Genomic DNA, 21,644 nt, shown 5'->3' on the forward strand with positions numbered 1-21,644 from the left:
CTCCGCATTCTGCTTAAGGAGGTATTATCCACTCTGGATGATTGTGACAAGTTGGTCATCCCAGAGAAACTATGTAAAATGGACAAGTTCCTAGAGGTGCCGGGGCTCCCAGAAGCTTTTCCTATACCCAAGCGGGTGGCGGACATTGTTAATAAAGAATGGGAAAGGCCCGGTATTCCTTTCGTCCCTCCCCCCATATTTAAAAAATTGTTTCCTATGGTCGACCCCAGAAAGGACTTATGGCAGACAGTCCCCAAGGTCGAGGGAGCGGTTTCCACTTTAAACAAACGCACCACTATACCCATAGAGGATAGTTGTGCTTTCAAAGATCCTATGGATAAAAAATTAGAAGGTTTGCTTAAAAAGATGTTTGTTCAGCAAGGTTACCTTCTACAACCAATTTCATGCATTGTCCCTGTCGCTACAGCCGCATGTTTCTGGTTCGATGATCTGATAAAGGCGGTCGATAGTGATTCTCCTCCTTTTGAGGAGATTATGGACAGAATCAATGCTCTCAAATTGGCTAATTCTTTCACCCTAGACGCCACTTTGCAATTGGCTAGGTTAGCGGCTAAGAATTCTGGGTTCGCTATTGTGGCGCGCAGAGCGCTTTGGTTGAAATCTTGGTCGGCTGATGCGTCTTCCAAGAACAAGCTACTTAACATTCCTTTCAAGGGGAAAACGCTGTTTGGCCCTGACTTGAAAGAGATTATCTCTGATATCACTGGGGGTAAGGGCCACGCCCTTCCTCAGGATCGGCCTTTCAAGGCAAAAAATAAACCTAATTTTCGTCCCTTTCGTAGAAACGGACCAGCCCAAGGTGCTACGTCCTCTAAGCAAGAGGGTAATACTTCTCAAGCCAAGCCAGCTTGGAGACCAATGCAAGGCTGGAACAAGGGAAAGCAGGCCAAGAAACCTGCCACTGCTACCAAGACTGCATGAAATGTTGGCCCCCGATCCGGGACCGGATCTGGTGGGGGGCAGACTCTCTCTCTTCGCTCAGGCTTGGGCAAGAGATGTTCTGGATCCTTGGGCGCTAGAAATAGTCTCCCAAGGTTATCTTCTGGAATTCAAGGGACTTCCCCCAAGGGGGAGGTTCCACAGGTCTCAGTTGTCTTCAGACCACATAAAAAGACAGGCATTCTTACATTGTGTAGAAGACCTGTCAAAAATGGGAGTGATTCATCCTGTTCCATTAAGAGAACAAGGGATGGGGTTCTACTCCAATCTGTTCATAGTTCCCAAAAAAGAGGGAACGTTCAGACCAATCTTAGATCTCAAGATCTTAAACAAGTTTCTCAAGGTTCCATCGTTCAAGATGGAAACCATTCGAACTATTCTTCCTTCCATCCAGGAAGGTCAATTCATGACCACGGTGGATTTAAAGGATGCGTATCTACATATTCCTATCCACAAGGAACATCATCGGTTCCTAAGGTTCGCATTCCTGGACAAACATTACCAGTTCGTGGCGCTTCCTTTCGGATTAGCCACTGCTCCAAAGATTTTCACAAAGGTACTAGGGTCCCTTCTAGCTGTGCTAAGACCAAGGGGCATTGCTGTAGTACCTTACTTGGACGACATTCTGATTCAAGCGTCGTCCCTTCCTCAAGCAAGGGCTCACACGGACATTGTCCTGGCCTTTCTCAGATCTCACGGATGGAAAGTGAACGTGGAAAAGAGTTCTCTATCCCCGTCAACAAGGGTTCCCTTCCTGGGAACAATAATAGACTCCTTAGAAATGAGGATTTTTCTGACAGAGGCCAGAAAAACAAAACTTCTAGACTCTTGTCGAATACTTCATTCCGTTCCTCTTCCTTCCATAGCTCAGTGCATGGAAGTGATCGGGTTGATGGTAGCGGCAATGGACATAGTTCCTTTTGCGCGCATTCATCTAAGACCATTACAACTGTGCATGCTCAGTCAGTGGAATGGGGACTATACAGACTTGTCTCCGAAGATACAAGTAAATCAGAGGACCAGAGACTCACTCCGTTGGTGGCTGTCCCTGGACAACCTGTCACAAGGGATGACATTCCGCAGACCAGAGTGGGTCATTGTCACGACCGACGCCAGTCTGATGGGCTGGGGCGCGGTCTGGGGATCCCTGAAAGCTCAGGGTCTTTGGTCTCGGGAAGAATCTCTTCTACCGATAAATATTCTGGAACTGAGAGCGATATTCAATGCTCTCAAGGCTTGGCCTCAGCTAGCGAGGGCCAAGTTCATACGGTTTCAATCAGACAACATGACAACTGTTGCGTACATCAACCATCAGGGGGGAACAAGGAGTTCCCTAGCGATGGAAGAAGTGACCAAAATCATTCTATGGGCGGAGTCTCACTCCTGCCACCTGTCTGCTATCCACATCCCAGGAGTGGAAAATTGGGAAGCGGATTTTCTGAGTCGTCAGACATTGCATCCGGGGGAGTGGGAACTCCATCCGGAAATCTTTGCCCAAGTCACTCAGCTGTGGGGCATTCCAGACATGGATCTGATGGCCTCTCGTCAGAACTTCAAAGTTCCTTGCTACGGGTCCAGATCCAGGGATCCCAAGGCGGCTCTAGTGGATGCACTAGTAGCACCTTGGACCTTCAAACTAGCCTATGTGTTCCCGCCGTTTCCTCTCATCCCCAGGCTGGTAGCCAGGATCAATCAGGAGAGGGCGTCGGTGATCTTGATAGCTCCTGCGTGGCCACGCAGGACTTGGTATGCAGATCTGGTGAATATGTCATCGGCTCCACCTTGGAAGCTACCTTTGAGACGAGACCTTCTTGTTCAGGGTCCGTTCGAACATCCGAATCTGGTTTCACTCCAGCTGACTGCTTGGAGATTGGACGCTTGATTTTATCGAAGCGAGGGTTCTCAGATTCTGTTATCGATACTCTTGTTCAGGCCAGAAAGCCTGTAACTAGAAAGATTTACCACAAAATTTGGAAAAAATATATCTGTTGGTGTGAATCTAAAGGATTCCCTTGGGACAAGGTTAAGATTCCTAGGATTCTATCCTTCCTTCAAGAAGGATTGGAAAAAGGATTATCTGCAAGTTCCCTGAAGGGACAGATTTCTGCCTTGTCGGTGTTACTTCACAAAAAACTGGCTGCTGTGCCAGATGTTCAAGCCTTTGTTCAGGCTCTGGTTAGAATTAAGCCTGTTTACAAACCTTTGACTCCTCCTTGGAGTCTCAATTTAGTTCTTTCAGTTCTTCAGGGGGTTCCGTTTGAACCCTTGCATTCCGTTGATATTAAGTTATTATCTTGGAAAGTTTTGTTTTTAGTTGCAATTTCTTCTGCCAGAAGAGTTTCAGAATTATCTGCTCTGCAGTGTTCTCCTCCTTATCTGGTGTTCCATGCAGATAAGGTGGTTTTACGTACTAAACCTGGTTTTCTTCCAAAAGTTGTTTCTAACAAAAACATTAACCAGGAGATTATCGTACCTTCTCTGTGTCCGAAACCAGTTTCAAAGAAGGAACGTTTGTTGCACAATTTGGATGTTGTTCGCGCTCTAAAATTCTATTTAGATGCTACAAAGGATTTTAGACAAACATCTTCCTTGTTTGTTGTTTATTCCGGTAAAAGGAGAGGTCAAAAAGCAACTTCTACCTCTCTCTCTTTTTGGATTAAAAGCATCATCAGATTGGCTTACGAGACTGCCGGACGGCAGCCTCCCGAAAGAATCACAGCTCATTCCACTAGGGCTGTGGCTTCCACATGGGCCTTCAAGAACGAGGCTTCTGTTGATCAGATATGTAGGGCAGCGACTTGGTCTTCACTGCACACTTTTACCAAATTTTACAAGTTTGATACTTTTGCTTCTTCTGAGGCTATTTTTGGGAGAAAGGTTTTGCAAGCCGTGGTGCCTTCCATTTAGGTGACCTGATTTGCTCCCTCCCTTCATCCGTGTCCTAAAGCTTTGGTATTGGTTCCCACAAGTAAGGATGACGCCGTGGACCGGACACACCTATGTTGGAGAAAACAGAATTTATGTTTACCTGATAAATTACTTTCTCCAACGGTGTGTCCGGTCCACGGTCCGCCCTGGTTTTTTAATCAGGTCTGATAATTTATTTTTTTAACTACAGTCACCACGGTACCATATGGTTTCTCCTATGCAAATATTCCTCCTTAACGTCGGTCGAATGACTGGGGTAGGCGGAGCCTAGGAGGGATCATGTGACCAGCTTTGCTGGGCTCTTTGCCATTTCCTGTTGGGGAAGAGAATATCCCACAAGTAAGGATGACGCCGTGGACCGGACACACCGTTGGAGAAAGTAATTTATCAGGTAAACATAAATTCTGTTTTTTTATTTTCATAACAGCAAAACCACTAGATATAAAACAAATTACAATAAAATGGTAAATCCTTTATACACATATACAAGACACTGAGCTAATAAAATATACATAGAACAGAATATTCACAACCCACTGGGGCCTATTTATTATGGTGCGAGTGGACATGATCCGATATAGCGGATCATGTCTGCTGCACATCGATAAATGCTGACAGCATACGCTGTCGGCATTTATCATTGCACCAGCAGTTCTTGTGAACTGCTAGTGCAATGCCGCCCCCTGCAGATTTGCTGCCAATCGGCCGCTAGCAGGGGGTGTCAATCAACCCGATCGTATTCGATCAGGTTGATTTCTGTCCGCCGCCTCAGAGCAGGCAGACAAATTATGGAGCAGCGGAGCTTGAAAATATGCCCCATTATGTTAGAGTTGCTTTATGGTTCTTTCAAGTTAGATGGAAGCATGCATATTAATTTGATTATTAGACTTATATTACTCACTAACAATTTATACCCTTTGCCAATCTAAAACACTTCATACAACCCCATATTACCTTCCATTATAACATCAAACCTGCTTTCAGTCGTAATTAGACGTGAACCTAATGAATCACTTGATGTCCCATAAAGGGAAAATTAGTTCTAATGATGTTTTTTTTAATATTGTTAATTCAATGGTAATTTATAGTCATATTGAATAAGAAGTACAGAAATATCCTTCTGTGAATAGATAGTAACACTGGTACTTATATTACATAGTACTTACTGTATATTACATAGGAAAAAGTGTTCCAGTTGGTAAAAAAATATATGTAACATCCCATCACAAAAAAATCTAACTGCAATCCCCAGACCCACCATACTAAAGAGTCTTAACCACTAAGACTTAACCTCCCAGTGCAAGCTCAACCTAACCAAAATGCACCAACACAAAAAAATATTATTCACAACCCCCAACTAAAAAATCCTTCTTAAGTTGACACTTATTTAATGTTATCCCTAACTGTGACCCCCCCCTGCTACAATACATGACTCCCTATCCTGTATGTTAACCCTTACTAAACCCCACGCTTCAATTTACTGTGCCTGCCAGTGTATCTTAACTTTTTAAATACAACGTTTGTATTTGTACATATTATCTTGGCTTTTATACATACACCTTGCACCCTCCTCATCTGCATCCAATACGCCACTCTACAATCAATTTCCTCTATTTTCATGAATATAAATTAAGGACAATGGTTAATATATCAATTCTAGGCTTAAGACATCATTGAGGTAGCCCCAGTTACAGGATACATTCAAATGAGAATCCTTCTGTGAACCTAATTGTTTACAAACATAATTTTATCGTGTGAGATCTCTCACCCTGTTCAGTGACCAACTACAGCAAATGTTTCAATCTTAAAGTGAATGTAAATTTTGATGCTAAAGTGCCCGGTTTTTAAAAATTTGATTAAAAGCAGGGGCACTTTAATTCATCAAAATTTACATTTCACTCCTGTTGAGAAAAAAAACTTACCTTTTAATCTTCACAGCAGCTCCAGCTTCCTCCACCCGTTGCAAAGCCTCTTCCTGAGTAATCCGGCTTCCTCTAATTACGGCGTTGAATCAGACACGATTGGAGGATGACCTATCCATCATTTCTGACATCAAAAATGGCTTGCGACGACCGGAGGAAGCTGGAGCTGCTGTGAAGATTAAAAGGTAAGTTTTTTTTTCACAACAGGAGTGAAATGTAAATGTTGATGAATTAAAGTGCCCCTGTTTTTAATCTAATTTTTAAAAACCGGTCACTTTAGCCTCAAAATTTACATTCACTTTAAAGGACCATTAAATACAATAGAATTGCATAATCATCAAATGCAAAATTATTTGTAGCTTTGTTCGACAATGTTGCAAAACGCTGCTGCCATAGAGTACTAGAGACACGTGCACACTCCTGAGCTCTTATGAGCCTACCTAGTTTTACTCTTTAATAAAAGATATTAAGAGAACAAAGCAAATTTGATAACAGAAGTAAATTGGAAAGCTGTAAAAAAGTGCATGCTCTATCTGAATCATGAAAGTTTTATTTTGACTTTACTGTCCCTTTAAGTGTGAGGTTTTGTGGTATAGTGTGTTAAAGGGACAGTCTGCACTAAAATTGTTATTGTTTAAAAAGATAGACAACACCTTTACTGCCCATTCCCCAACTTTGCACAACCAACATTGCTAGATTAATATACTTCATAACATTTAAACCTCTAAATTTCTGCCTGTTTCAAAGGCTCTATAGACAACCTTATGCTTTTGTATTTGCTTTTCACAACAGGAGAGTGCTACTTCATGCGGGCCATATAAATAACATTGTGCTCACGCCCGTGGGTTCTGCACAACACAGTACTAAATGCAAATCTATAGATAATAAATAAAAAATCATGTGATCAGGGGGCTGTCACAAGATGCTTAGGTACAAGGTAACCACAGAGGAAAAAAGTATATTAATATAGCTGTGTTGGTTATGCAAAACTGGCGAATTGATAATAAAGGGATTGTCTATCTTTTAAAACAATAAAAAAATAATTGTAGACTGTCCCTTTAACTCTAATGGTGCAGTTATTCAGTCTACAAAAAAAGTGCCTCGACAGAAAGTTAACACTTTCACAAACATTCTACTATCCATGTTGCAGTTAAATGTTTATGCACATTAACGTTTTAATTTTAGATTCTAAGGCTCTGCTATACAGCATTCAAAAATGTTGGAGAAATCCCTATTAAATTAAAGGGATAGTAAACCCCAAAATTTTCGTTTATGATTCAGATAGAACATACAATTTTAAACAACTTTTCAATTTAATTCTATTATCAAATTTTCTTCATTCTCTTGTTATCCATTGCTGAAGGGACAGCATTGCACTACTGACAGGAAGCTGACAATATCTATTTAGCCAATCACAAGAGACAAATGTGTGCAGGCACCAATTAGCAGAAGCTCCCACTAGTGTATGATATGTGCGTATTGCTTTTTTAACAAGGGATACCAAGAGAACAAAGCACATTGGAAAAAAGAAGTGAATTTAAAAGTGTCTTAAAATGACCTGATGTCGGAATCATACATATTTAATTTAGACTTTCCTATCCCTTTAATTGGAATAAGCCTAACAAACATAGATTAAAACAAGCTTTGCACGGCTTAATAAATTACAAAATATAAATATAATAATATATTAAAGTATATTGAGCTTAAAAACTTTTTTATTTCATTATTCAGATAGAGCTTACAATTTTAAACAACTTTCCAGTATATTTCTATTAATACATTTGTTTCAGTCTCTTGGTATCCTTTGTTGAAGGAGCAGCAATGCACAAGAAGCTAGCTGAACACACCTGATGAGCCAATGACAAAATGCATATTTGTGCAGCCACCAATTAGCAGCAAATTCAGTAGTGCATTGCTGTCCCTAAACCTATCTAGGGGGTCAATTTAAGAAGCAGCGATTGCTGCCTCCGACCCACTACGCTTCAGTTCCGGCTGAATCGGAAGTTAAGAAGCAGCGGTCATAAGAACTGTGCTCCTTAAGTCGTCCGCCACCCCAGAGGTATCCATCCGCCCAATCGAATACGATCGGGCTGATTGACACCCCCTGCTAGGGGCCGATTGGCCGCAAATCTGCAGGGGGTGGTATTGCACCAGCAGTTCACAAGAACTGCTGGTACAATGATAAATGTCGACAGCGTATGCTGTCGGCATTTATCGATGTGCGGCGGACATGATCCCAATATCGGATCATGTCCGTCCGCACATTAATAAATGGTTCTCAACAAGGATAGAAAGAGAACAAAGCAAATTCAATAATACAAGTACATTGGAAAGATGCATCATCTTTACTATCCCTTCAAATAAATACAATTTAAATGGTAACAGTACATTTGCTTCCAAAATATGGAACATCCTCTGCTCAGTGAAAAAAAATAAAATAAAATGCAGCATTTATCTCTATATAGTACATAAAAACAAATGGGTTATAAAACTCATATTTAATGCCTTTCATGTGCAGTGAGATCCTGTGTTTAGTGGTTAGCTTATATCATACAAACTCTTTCAAAAATGCCTCATAGCAACTAAATATGCCATAGAGTTATTTTTAAGATACCTTGAGGCAATACATGGTTTCCATTGTATTACAAGAAAACCTTTTTATATGTTGTTTTTTTTATTGTAATATAAATTCATATAAATGATTTAATGTGTGCTTGTCCTTAGTTAACCACGCCAGCAGTCCCTACCGAGATGGAAAGTATACAGAAAGGCGTCTGAGGTCGTCTTCTGAAGGTACTGCAGGCAGCAGCAGAATGGCTTTTAAACCAAAGGAGGGAAACATGGACGAATCCAACAGTTTAAGGAAACAGAGAACAAATTCAACATCCTCCAAAATGAATAGTATGGTAAGCTAAGCAAATTCAAGTGGTACTTTGTTATTACACTGAGTGACCAATGTAGCTTATAGATCAAGCTATTTGCTTTACTTCTCAGTTCTGTTATCACATAAGACCCGTAAGGGGTGATACACTGCACATCCACATTTTATTGTTGTTACTGGCTGTGTCATTAATCCACAAATGTAAAGATTTAGACCCTCTAAATACAGAAACACCATTAGTGAGAAAAATGTATCCTACTTAATTTAGATCACATGCTTGAAAAGTTCTTGTGCTAATTTATGGATTAAGGGCTAGATTACAAGTGAGGCGCAAACGTTTTAATTGTGCTGATATTACAAGTTAAAGGGACATATGCTAAATCCCTTGAAACTGATGCAGTATGACAGGAAAATATCACCTGAGCATCTCTATGTAAAAAAGGAAGATATGTTACCTCACAATTTCCTCAGCTCAGCAGAGTAAGTTCTGTGTAAAAAGTTATACTCAGCTGCTGCCCAGCTGCTGCCCAGCTGCAGGTAAAAAAAAAATGAAGAAATGAACAGCAGAAAATCAGCATCAACAGTGCTGAGGTAATGAACACTTTTACTGTGATCTCATGAGATTTCACTTAACTCTCATTAGATTTCATAGTAAACTTGAGTGCTAACGACGACTCTGAGCCGTCGCAGAGTTTCCTACTCAGGTGCTAACGACGGCTCAGAGCCGTAGCTAGCACTCTACAACCTTGAGAGAAATCTGGGGGCTCCCATCCACTCCTACCCCGGTGATCGGGCCTGTATAGTGACAGGCTTTGCCGGGGCTTCATGTTATGCACGGTGACGTCACACACAATGACGCAATGACGTCACCACACAACTTTATTTAAACTTAACAATGTTAAGTATAGGAAAAGGGTGCACGCTGCTTAGAAGCCTGTATCTCAGGCATCTAAGCAACTACAGCTTAGTTAATCGCCTAACCTTTCCAACAGTGTAAGTCTTGGGGATCTAGAAAAAGAAGAAAAAAAGTTTAAAAAAAAAAGTTTAAAAAATAAAGAAAACTTTTGAACAGCTTAGCACCCAGGTGGGAAAGTGCTTCGCACTCAAAGGGTTAAACTGAATATCGTAATAAGATGAGTGTGCACGTAAGCTCCCAGGACAGACATACTGATTTGCTGCTTAGAAGTCCTTTACAATGGGATGTGGCTACTGAGGAATTTTTGAGGTAAAATATCTTTCTTTTTTTACATAGAGATGTTCAGGTGATATTTTCTAGTCAGCTTTTTACAGCTATGCTGCATCACTTTCAAGTGTTTCAACATTTGGGTATCATGGCCCTTTAAGCGAAATGGCGCTTTAGCTTCCAACCTTTCTGCAATCTCAGAGCTGTGGTTTAACTGTTTTCCGAAACTAAACTATTACACTCATAATAATACCATCTAATAAAAATTATTGAAAAAAAAATATTGCACAAAAAAGTTAAAAGGGCTCAAAGATATGAGATCCTGGGTGTTAGAAAAAAAAAGCAGCCAAAGGCTTTAACATAGAGATACATACAGATACATTGATAAAGATAGATTTGTTTAACTATGTATTTACTGTAAATATTTCACATTCCAATATCTGTATATATCTATAATATATATAATCATACATATATATAGGTATACATCTACAGTATACAACAGAAGTGAGTACACCCCAGTGCAATATCACATAAATGTCAAATGATTCAAAATTGTATAACCTAACAATAACTGCATTATGTCTAAGCTTTACAGTAAGGTATTTGCTCTTATGTAAAATTAAAAACGAACAGTTTAGATTTACTATATTAAAAATACCGTCCCGAAGCAGGAAATCAATGCAACACAAGTCAGTGCACCTTTCATTACTGAGATTCAAATCTTTTATTTTTTTCAATACTTTGCATGTCCACCTTTATTTTTGATGACAGACTCAATCCTTTTTGCCATGGAGGAAACCAGTGCCGTACAAATTTCTGGAGTGATGTTCTGCCCTTCTTCAAAGATAATTTTTTTCAGCTGCTCTTTGCTGGAGGGGTTGTGTTGCTCTACCATTCTCTTTAAAATACCCCAAATGTGTTCTACTGGATTCAAGTCAGGTGACATACTTAGCCAGGTCATAGTTTTCACTTGTTCTACTTTAGAAACTCCTTTGTGATTTTGGCAGTGTGCTTTGGATTGTTATCATGCTGGAATATTCGTCCTCTGCCAAACTTCGGGAGACTGGGAGTCATCTGGTCAGCCAGGATTTTGGTATATCCCAGGCATTCATGGTGCAATCTATAATTGTCAACTCCCCAACAACTTTTGCAGTCATGCAGCCCCATATCGTCACACTCCAACCTCCATGATTCACTGTTGAGACTTTGCATTCACTGTAATAATCCTGACCAGGTTCACACCAAACATGCTGCACCCCATCTGAGCCAAAAAGTTGTTGATCTTGGCCATCTTACCAAATAATGTGCTCCCAGTATTCATCAGGCTTTTCATGTTGTTTAGCCAAGTTTAATCTTGCAGTTTTGTGCCAAAGAGAAAACAAGGTTTTTTTTTGTCCATAGAAGTTGACATTATGCAATGTCCTTAGCACTGTCTGAGCTGTCACAGAAACTCCAATTTATATTGATAATCCCTGAGCCAAATCTGAAGCACTTGCCTTGATGCAAATCTGAAGCACTTGCCTGTTTTTCAAAACTAGATTGTGCAAGTAGTGGACTGCAGTGGCGTCATTTTAGGAGGACAGCCACTGCGGCTCTGATTTTTGGCACTGTGGGATTTTTGGCACTATCGATCTATACCTCCTGATTACTGCTGCAACTTCATTTTCACTAATTTTTGGTTGGTCACCAATCTTCCTGTATCCTTTTCCATCTTTGTGAAGTCTCACAATCAAATTTTTCAGTTTCTCTGGCAATTCTTTTCCATGTGGAGACCTGATGCAAACTTGCAGATAGACACAGCCCATTGGTCAAAAAATTAGACTGTTCTGGTAACTATGCTCATGCAATTAGGCTAATTGGAAATCATTGATCTAACTTGTGTGTCAGTGACCACAGGTGTATTCACTTTTGTTGCATTAAAGGGTTAGAAATATTTTGTATTTTGCACAAATAAAAATTACACTGTTAGAAAGTTTAAATAATTCCCATTAAAATGCACTTATTGTTTCCTAGAAACAAAGCTTGAATATTGTTTTAATTTCAGCAATAAACAGCATCATTGACTGCCCCTATATGAAGGCAGGATTCACTGATTACACATTCAATTATTTCCGCCAATCGCGCTGCAGCACTAAGGCGGTTATTTTTATATTCATTAATAAGTGTCTCTTCCAAATTGGCATGTGCAGTATAAACGCAGGGCAATTACATGCATAATGAAGAGTGCATCTAGTAACTGACGTAATGAGATTCACACAGCCTTTGTTTTATACCGACTGTCATTCTTTAACTTATTTTATAGTGTTAAAAGCCATATAAGCACTGCCAGAATGTAAGCATTAGCTCAGGGGGAGTTACTATCATTGCTTACAATTCTCGGCGTGTGTGTGTGTGCAACTCTCTTATTACAGCAGTTGCACATTGATCGTTAGTCGTTCCCTGTCTTTAATGCCACTCCCATGTCACTCCCCTGATGATGATGCGGCAGCTGACTCTGGAAGTTAGAAGACTGATATGCATTGCCATAAGTGAGTGTAAATGAGCATGCAGGACGTCATCATAGTTCTACCTAGGTAGAACTCGGCAATTCGACTGCATAATTAACCAAAAGAAGGCTTTGGCAGATTTTATATTTTCGATTGCATTTTTCATGTAAAGGATAAAAAATTGCCAATACATGTTATTTGATGATTTGAACAAATGGACAGGAGGTTTTAAAAAACATGGAAAGTTTTTTTTTTTTGGTTTACTATCCCTTTATGTTTCTACTTTGGGGCCTGTGTTTTCAATATAATCTTTCTAAAGTATTTGTTTTTTATTGTGTATAATAGGAAATACGCTACTTGTCAACTTAGAAATAAAACAATTATTTAGAGGCGATACAATTTTGAATAATTTGATATTTAAGTGATATTGCCCAGGGGTGTACTCACTTTTATTGTATACTGTATATTTGTGCAAAAAAAATCATAAATATGTAGAAATATTTAATTATGAATAAATAAAACATATTCCGTTATGTTAAGAACATTGGAATATTAAAATATCATATTTTCATGTTGGATTAGTGCAATTACAAAAATGCTATAGTGTTTGCACGAGAGAGTGGGTGTTAGTTTTTTTTTTTCTCTATTGACTTCTATGGGGAATACTAAACGCAATCTCAATTTTCAAATTTCAACTTTAAAGCACGATTTGGGTTACTGCTGGAGAAAAAACAGTTTACTTTTAAATTGTAATATCAGTGCAACCTGGCTAAAGCAAAAATGAAAATCCTAGCGGAGTTTTCGCTATAGCAAAAACACAAAATACCGCTCCACTTGTAATCTAGACCTAAATGTCTGTTTTATAGATTAAAAAAAAGGAATAAAACAAAATAAAATCAAGCAAGTGCTCCCAAAAGTGTAAATGACTAATTGACTGTTTTAAATATGATCATTACACTATAAGTAACCTGATACTGTACGTTTTTTCCAGAAGACAAAGTATCACCTTTTTATGTCATACCAAAAAAGAAATAGTTAAAAACAAAAGGTGTATAGTTCAGTGATATTGTTGTGTTTTAGTACCACAGGATTAACAAAAAGCAACAGTTAAATACTTACTCTGCAGTAGGGAAAATGGACTAACTTTATCAATGCAGACATTCTCTCAGGTCTCCTTTAAAGGGACACTGAACCCAAAATTTTTATTTCGTGATTCAGATAGAGCGTGCAATTTTAAGCAACTTTCTAATTTACTCCTATTATCAATTTTTCTTTGTTCACTTGCTATCTTTATTTAAAAAAAAGACGCATCTAAGCTTCTTTTTTGGTTCAGTACTCCGGACAGCACTTTTTTATTGGTGGATGAATTTATCCACCAATCAGCAAGGACAACCCAGGTTGTTTACCAAAAATGGGCCAGCATCTAAACTTACATTCTTGCATTTCAAATAAAGATACCAAGAGAATGAAGAAAATTTGATAATAGGAGTAAATTAGAAAGTTGCTTAAAATGTCATGCTCTATCTGAATTACGTAAGAAAAAATGTGGGTTCAGTGTCCCTTTAATCTAAGGACCTTTATTTGTCAGAATTGAGTGCAGTGGTTACAGTTCTTAAATTATTAAATCCCATTTTAATGCTTCTTTTGTTTAAGTCATTTTTATCACCACCAGGCTGAATAAACTTTATTTCTGCTTTACTGAAAATGGGCTCTGAGGAGTTCAAAGGCATATTAAAAAACTAGCAGAGTCCATTGGGCCTGCTTTGGTAAGTGGCTTTGGGGAGAACATTTAATTTATCTTAGTGTTAATGACATTCCATTTTAACACCAAACGTTTTCAGCTTTACTGCTCTTGTATTTGATACAGTATATTAATATATTAACTAATATTTATGTATATTTTTAATTTGAGACACATAACATTTATTTAAAAAACGGAGACCAAACTGTTAAATTTCTAAATACAAAAATCCCATCAAAACTTGGAAGAATATGTAATCTTTCTTAATAGTAAAAACTAGTACAATTTGGCAGCATTATTTGGCAGGGCACCTTTATGAACTAATACATGGATTGCAAAGCTTGGCCAGTGTCTGTGGCAAATTGGATATTTGGCCATTTATGCAGATAATTAGCTGTTCTTATCAAGGGTTCACAGTATAGATGCTGCTTGTTGTTGTTCGAAACTAACACAATCACCATTTTAAATTGAAAGCTTAGAAATCGAAGAAAATGGAAGCTGTTTTTTTTTTTTGTTATCAAGTATTAATGCCCATCTGTCATTATTATCTTCTGCATATCTTGCATTGGGGAGTGACATGGAACGGAAGGGACTATCTTATATATGTTGGTCTGAAGAACAGACTTTTTTTTCTTTTATTTTTTTTTCTTTGTTTTGCTAAGATTTCTTTTTTCCGTTTCTTCCAGCCTCTTATTGTATATTAATTTGTATGACTGAAAAAGTCTAAAAGTTGCTGTGCTGATACTTATACCTCTGAGAGTAGCTCCAATAAGTAAACAGCATACAGCATGGGTCTAAATAAAGTGACTTTGTAGTCAACATTTTCCTTTAATTCATATATAACAGGCCAGTTTAAAAGAGAATGTATTTATTAATTTGTGTATTTATTCATGTATTTATTCATGTATTTATTCATGTATTTATTCATGTATTTATTCATGTATTTATTTATTTTGAACTAATGTTCCTGTCCTCAATAAACCCACATTTGTTTTTGTGATGCTAGCAAGGACGTGTACCTCTCCGCCAATAAGGTGGAGCCTCAGTTAGTAAGGAAGTACAAAATGCACTTTCTTAGGCATACAAAAACAATAAATATTTGTATTGTGTTTAAATTATATGCATGGTAAAATATAATATATAATAGTACTGTGCAAACGTTTTAGGCATTTGTGTCTTTGTGACTACAAAATCAAGTCTCAGTATATGCATGTATTAACGATATATTTGTATTTTTTTTATTCACTATCTACTTTTATTCCCCAAATGCTTCACAAAAATCAAGTAATCAGTATAAATCAATTTGTGATTTAACTTTTACAAGAAATACATACATGAATACAAATAATAATAGTAAGTTTGAGGCAGGTGTGAAAAAATGCTAATAGTTTATTTTTAGCAATGAACAAAAGAATAATCTAAATCCAATAAATTTTTGCTGTTACCACCCCTTGCCTTCAAAACAGCATCAATTCTTCTAGGAGCACTTGCACACTGTTTTTAAGGAAGTTGGCAAGTAGGTTGTTTAACCCCTTAATGACCGGACCATTTTTCAATTTTCTTACCCTTAATGACAATGGCTATTTTTACATTTCTTCAGTGTTTGTGTTTAGCTGTAATTTTCCTCTTACTCATTTACTGTACCCACACATATTATATACCATTTTTCTCGCCATTAAATGAACTTTCTAAAGATACCATTATTTTCATCATATCTTATAATTTACTATAAAAAAATTATAAAATATGAGGAAAAATATGAAAAAAACACACTTTTTCTAACTTTGACCCCTAAAATCTGTTACACATCTACAACCACCAAAAAACACCCATTCTAAATAGTTTCTAAATTTTGTCCCGAGTTTAGAAATACCCAATGTTTACATGTTTTTTGATTTTTTTGCAAGTTATAGGGCAATAAGTACAAGTAGCACTTTGCTATTTCCAAACCACCTTTTTTCAAAATTAGTTCTAGTTGCATTGGAACACTGATATCTGTCAGGAATCCCTGAATATCCCTTGACATGTAAATATTTTCTTTTAGTAGACATCCCAAAGTATTGATCTAGGCCCATTTTGGTATATTTCATGCCACCATTTCACCGCCAAATGCGATCAAATAAAAAAAAATTGTTGACTTTTTCACAAATTTTTCCACAAACTTTAGGTTTCTCGCTGAATTTATTTACAAACATCTTGTGCAATTATGGTATAAATGGTGTTAAATACTTCTCTGGGATCCCCTTTGTTCAGAAATAGCAGACATATATGGCTTTGGCGTTGTTTTTTTGTAATTAGAAGGCTGCTAAATGCCACTGCACACCACGCGTGTATTATGCCCAGCAGTGAAGGGGTTAATTAGGGAGCTTGTAGGGAGCTTTTAGGTTTAATTTTAGCTTTATTGTACTGTAGTAGACGACCCAAATGATTGATCTATGCCCATTTTAGTATATTTCATGCCACCATTTCCCCGCCAAATACGATCAAATAAAAAAAAACTGTTACATTTTTCACAATTTTAGGTTTCTCACTGAAATTATTTACAAACAGCTTGTGCAATTATGGCACAAATGGTTGCAAATGCTTCTCTAGGACTTCCTTTGTTCAGAAATAGCAGACATATATGGCTTTGGCGTTGCTTTTTGGTAATAATAAGGCTGTTAAATGCTGCTGCGCACCACACTTGTAATATGCCCAGCAGTTAAGGGGTTAATTAGGTAGCTTGTAGGGTTAATTTTTAGCTTTAGTGTAGAGATCAGCCTCTCATCTGACACATCCCACCCCCTGATCCCCCCTGACCCCCCTCACACAGCTCTCTTCCCTCCCCCACCCCACAATTGTCCCCGCCATCTTAAGTACTGGCAGAAAGTCTGCCAGTACTGAAATAAAAAGCATTTTTTTTTTTTTATTATTTTCTTCATACAGTCTGCAGTGATGGATCCCCCTTACCTTACAACCTCCCTGATCCCCCCCATACATCTCTCTAACCCTCCCCCCTACCTATTTGCCGCCATCTTGGGTACTGGCAGCTGTCTGCCAGTACCCAATTTACCCCCAAAAATAGTTTTTTTTTAGTTTTTTATTTAAAACATTAGTTTTCTGTAGTGTAGCTGGCCCCCCTCAATAACCTACATCCCTCCCCCTCCCAGATCCCTTACGTGACAATGGAGATCCCTTCCTTCAACTGCATCTTTATTTTTTTTAAGAGGAGTGCATAAGTTGCGTGCGCCCGCACGCGCGCGCACAAACCCCCCCACCCCCCCCACCGCAACCGCCGAGAGTACTACATTTGAGCCGATCGGGCTAGAAGTAAGTAAAAAAAAAAAAGCAAACGCAATTGAAAGGATTTGCTCCCACCCACCAACAAATGTATTAGCCGCAATAGCCGATACAGAGAGGGCCACAGAGTGGCCCTCTCTGCATCGGTGGGTAAAATATGGGATTGCAGTGATGGCTCAATGTTGAGGCATCACTACAATACCTTGTAAGCTGCTGGAAGCGATCATGATCGCTTCCAGCACTTCAAAAAACAGAGGACGTACCAGGTACGTCAATTGTCATTAAGGGGAGCTTTTCCTATGATGTACCTGGTACGTCCTCTGTCATTAAGGGGTTAAAACATCTTGGAGAACTAACCAAAGTTCTGTGGATTTAGGCAGCCTCAGTTGCTTCTGTCTATTTATGTTTTCCCAGACAAACTTGATGATGTTGAGATCAGTTCTCGGTGGGGGCCTTACCCTCACTTCCAGGACTCTGTGTTCTTCTTTATGCTAAAGTTAGTTTTTAATGACTTGAATGCACCCCTAAACTTGCAAGGAACCTCCACCATGTTTCACTGTTTCCTGTAGACACTCATTATTCTACCTATATGAAGCTTACAGCCAGGAACAAACAATAGCTCAATAACTTGTTCTCTGGCAAATTGCCACCCAGGAACAGCCTATTTTTGCCCAATTGTGCTTTCAGAGAGGAGAACTTTTTTGAAGTATATCAGTCTGATTCCACCTATACAGGTCAGTCCAGCCCCGAAATAACCAGGCAATTCTCCTCTGAATGAGGCCCAAAGAAAGCTGAAACAATCAAACAAGTGTCTGGGGTTACCATGTTCCTCATTCAGAGGAGGATTGCCTGGTATTTCAGGTATTTTTGTTCACTCCCTTTGCATTTTGTCAATTGATAAAAATAAACTATTAAAATTTCTATTTTTGAAACCATGTTTTTCACACCTGCTTAAAACGTTTGCACAGTACTGTGTGTGTATATATATATATATATATATATATATATATATATATATATATACAAAGAGAAAAGCGCTCTACCAGTACCGAACAACAGCTCATCAGCTAGTTTTATGGCGATTTACCACCCAGGAGCAGCCTCTTTTAGACCAGTGTGCTTTTCACAGAGGAAAACTTTCCTGAAGTATATCAGTCTTATCGCGCCAAGTAAGGTCAGTCCCGCCCCAAAATACCAGGCAGTTTTCCTCTAAACAAGGAACATGACAACCCCAAACAATCGTTTCAGCTTCCTATGAGCCTCGTCAGTGAGGTGCAGCCACATTCCTCTAAGCACAGTGGGCAAGGAGTCCACATCTGGTTTCCCCCATCACCCATTGGGAGACCTCCCTAGGGTCATATTCATTTGCATACAAAGAGAGAAGCACTCTACCAGGAATGAACAACAGCTCATCAGCTAGTTTTATGGTGATTTACCACCCAGGAGCAGCCTCTTTTAGACCAGTGTGCTTTTCACAGAGGAAAACTATCTTGAAGTAAATCAGTCTGATCCCACCAAGTAAGGTCAGTCCAGCCCCGAAATAACAGGCAATTTTCCTCTGAACAAGGAACATGACAACCCCAGACGATCGTTTCGGCCTCCTATGGGCCTCGTCAGTGAGGTGCAGCCACATTCCTCTAAGCACATTGAGTCAGGAGTCCACGTCTGGTTTCCCCCATCACCCATAGGGAGACCTCCCTAGAGTCATATTCATTATGCAATAATGCAAATTAATATTGGGAGGATTTACCCGTGCCATTATTTTCACTGTTTAATGGACCAGCTGTGCAACCTTCCTTATCTGCAAGTTTTATAAAGCAATGCAAGGCTGCAGAAATAAAAATTAGACAGCTTAGCAAAGTAAAGGTTGTCAACACACTTGGGTAGATAATACAGTAGAAACGAAATAACACTTAAAGGAACCTTTGAACTGGTGCTTATTAAACCAACAGAACATATTTACCACTCTAATCTCATATTGGCAATGCTTTGAAAGGGCAGGTGACATATTAGTAATAATAATAATAATACATAGAACCATATATTACAGTCTAAATTAAACTTGTCATCCGTGAGTAATTATCAAAAATGTTATGAACATGGGCCCCATTTATCAAAATAATCACTAGCATGGATAGAAATCATTCAACCCCCCCCCATGCATTATATTGTAATATGTGTATATGTCTTTCACTTACAGAACCCTGTATAGAGAAATAAACTTTACTCTAGAATGTGATTCGAAAATTCTTGGAGACCTCACAGTACTGATGAGGCTTTTTAGAAATTCTTACCAGACCAGGGAGCTTTAGAGAATCGAGCCTGATCTGTAATTTTACTACATGGTTTTACTACCTTTTAGTATATTGTGACAGTAACATACAGTATATTTCCTCTATAAACTCTTTCTAGAATTAATAGATATTAAACTACACTTTAATTTACAAGAATCCAAATGTTTAAAAGTATTTTTCACCAGTTGCATTTAAAAGTGGGTGCATCATGGTTTTGAAAAACAGATATTCCAGACCTGAAAATAAAACAACAAAATACTGTTTGTTCTTATTCTGCTGGAAGTATATCCCTGCTAAACAAAAAGATCTTGGAGAACTGTCTTTATGAACCAATAAGCATTCAGTTCACAAACATGTATTTACAGTTATTTTCAATATCAGTCTAAACAACATTCTCAAACTTTTTTCCCCATGTCAATATGTGTATCTGTGTGTGTGTATATATATATATGTGTATATATATATATATATGTGTATATATATATATATATATATATATATATATATATATATATATATATATATATATATATATATATATAAATATATTAGCATGCATGTTTAAAGATTATCTTATGAAATTCTCTAAACATAATTATATAAATTATATAAATTGTGTCAATATATGGATCAGATATGGGATATTTTCATTTAAAAGAATAAACTAATAATAGTTTTGCTACATAAGAAAGTTCCCACCCTCCAAAAAAACTGTCCCTCAAAAATGTTTCAAAAGCAAATGAGGAAAAATGGATGTAATTTACAAATTAACACATAAAGGCCCAGATTACATGTGGAGCGCTAATGATCGAACAGGGTGCGCAAAGAATAGTGCACAATCTGATATTACAAATCAATGGTAAAAAAGATTTACCAGAGAATATTAGTGCAGCTGATGTTTTTTAGTGCACCCTATACTTTCAATGGATAGTGCAACTGCACTGCACATCGCTCAAATTACAAGAGGTGAGATATGTTTGTGCTCGAGCACAATACATAATAGCGTTTAGAAAAGTTAGCGCGACTAGAGTACTGAAGTACATTGTTATGGCTAAAATAAAAGTTGAAGGAAACACATACAAAATATATTAAAATAAAGTATATCACACATATACATACAAAATTAAAATTAATATATACATACACACATTGTAGCCCTTCACAGTGCAACACATTGTCATATACTTTTGAATCAATGATAAATCAATGTTATTTATAAAAACATATTTTTCTATGTAATTGTCTGTCTGTCTACACACACACACATACAGTATATACAGTATAATATAAACATACATTTAAAACATAAAGTCTTAGTGAAAAGCGCTATATATTTTCTTTCTTTTTTTAACACACCTTCAGCTTAGAGCTCAAACAAAAGCCAGAGTTTTGTATCGCACCCCATAGAAGTTTTAATTAAGGGATTTATCACGGTCATTCTATCGGACCTCCCGAAGTTGGCGCTCCTGAAGCTTTTTGCTTGTGCGTTAACACTTTACTTTCAACTTGTAATATGAAAGTAAAAATGGGAGCACTATAGATTGCGCTCTAGTGATGTTAGCATGCCATAGTGCTACCATTTTTAGGCTTCACTTAAAATCTATGCCAAAGTGTGTTTATTCTCAAATTCTAAAGTCATTTAAACATATCCAGGCATCTAGCGCTACAGTTTTATATTGAGGAATTAATAGAATGCATGAATATAATATTTTACTAATCATAATGAGCTAATTAAATTACTTGCGTTATGAAGTAAATGCTAAGGCATAAAAGCCCTTCACTGAAGAAAATACAGATTTTATTTTTACTTGTAGTAATGTTCACAAATTACCACAAGATGTCAGTATATACTTGTAGGTCTTGCTAGCTTATACCAGAAAGAAACTGTTTTTCTTTTCTGGATTCTTTTCTGTCAAGTAAAATGTCTTGTGAAAATAAATGGTTGCAGGTTTTGTTTTGTTCAGACA

General features: G+C 37.9%; 1 protein-coding gene across 2 annotated transcripts in view; it reads left to right on the forward strand.

Annotated features, from left to right (window-relative positions):
- Window positions 1-21,644, forward strand: part of CCSER1 (coiled-coil serine rich protein 1) — a 1,500,652-nt gene that overhangs the window by 292,143 nt on the left and 1,186,865 nt on the right. For both annotated transcript variants that reach the window (XM_053703431.1, XM_053703432.1), the window contains exon 3: window positions 8,535-8,716. In XM_053703431.1, the coding sequence (XP_053559406.1) occupies window positions 8,535-8,716 (182 nt within the window). The remainder of the gene's footprint in view (window positions 1-8,534; window positions 8,717-21,644) is intronic.

The sequence above is a fragment of the Bombina bombina genome, chromosome 2 (assembly GCF_027579735.1).
Source record: "Bombina bombina isolate aBomBom1 chromosome 2, aBomBom1.pri, whole genome shotgun sequence".
Taxonomy (NCBI): Eukaryota; Metazoa; Chordata; class Amphibia; order Anura; family Bombinatoridae; genus Bombina; species Bombina bombina.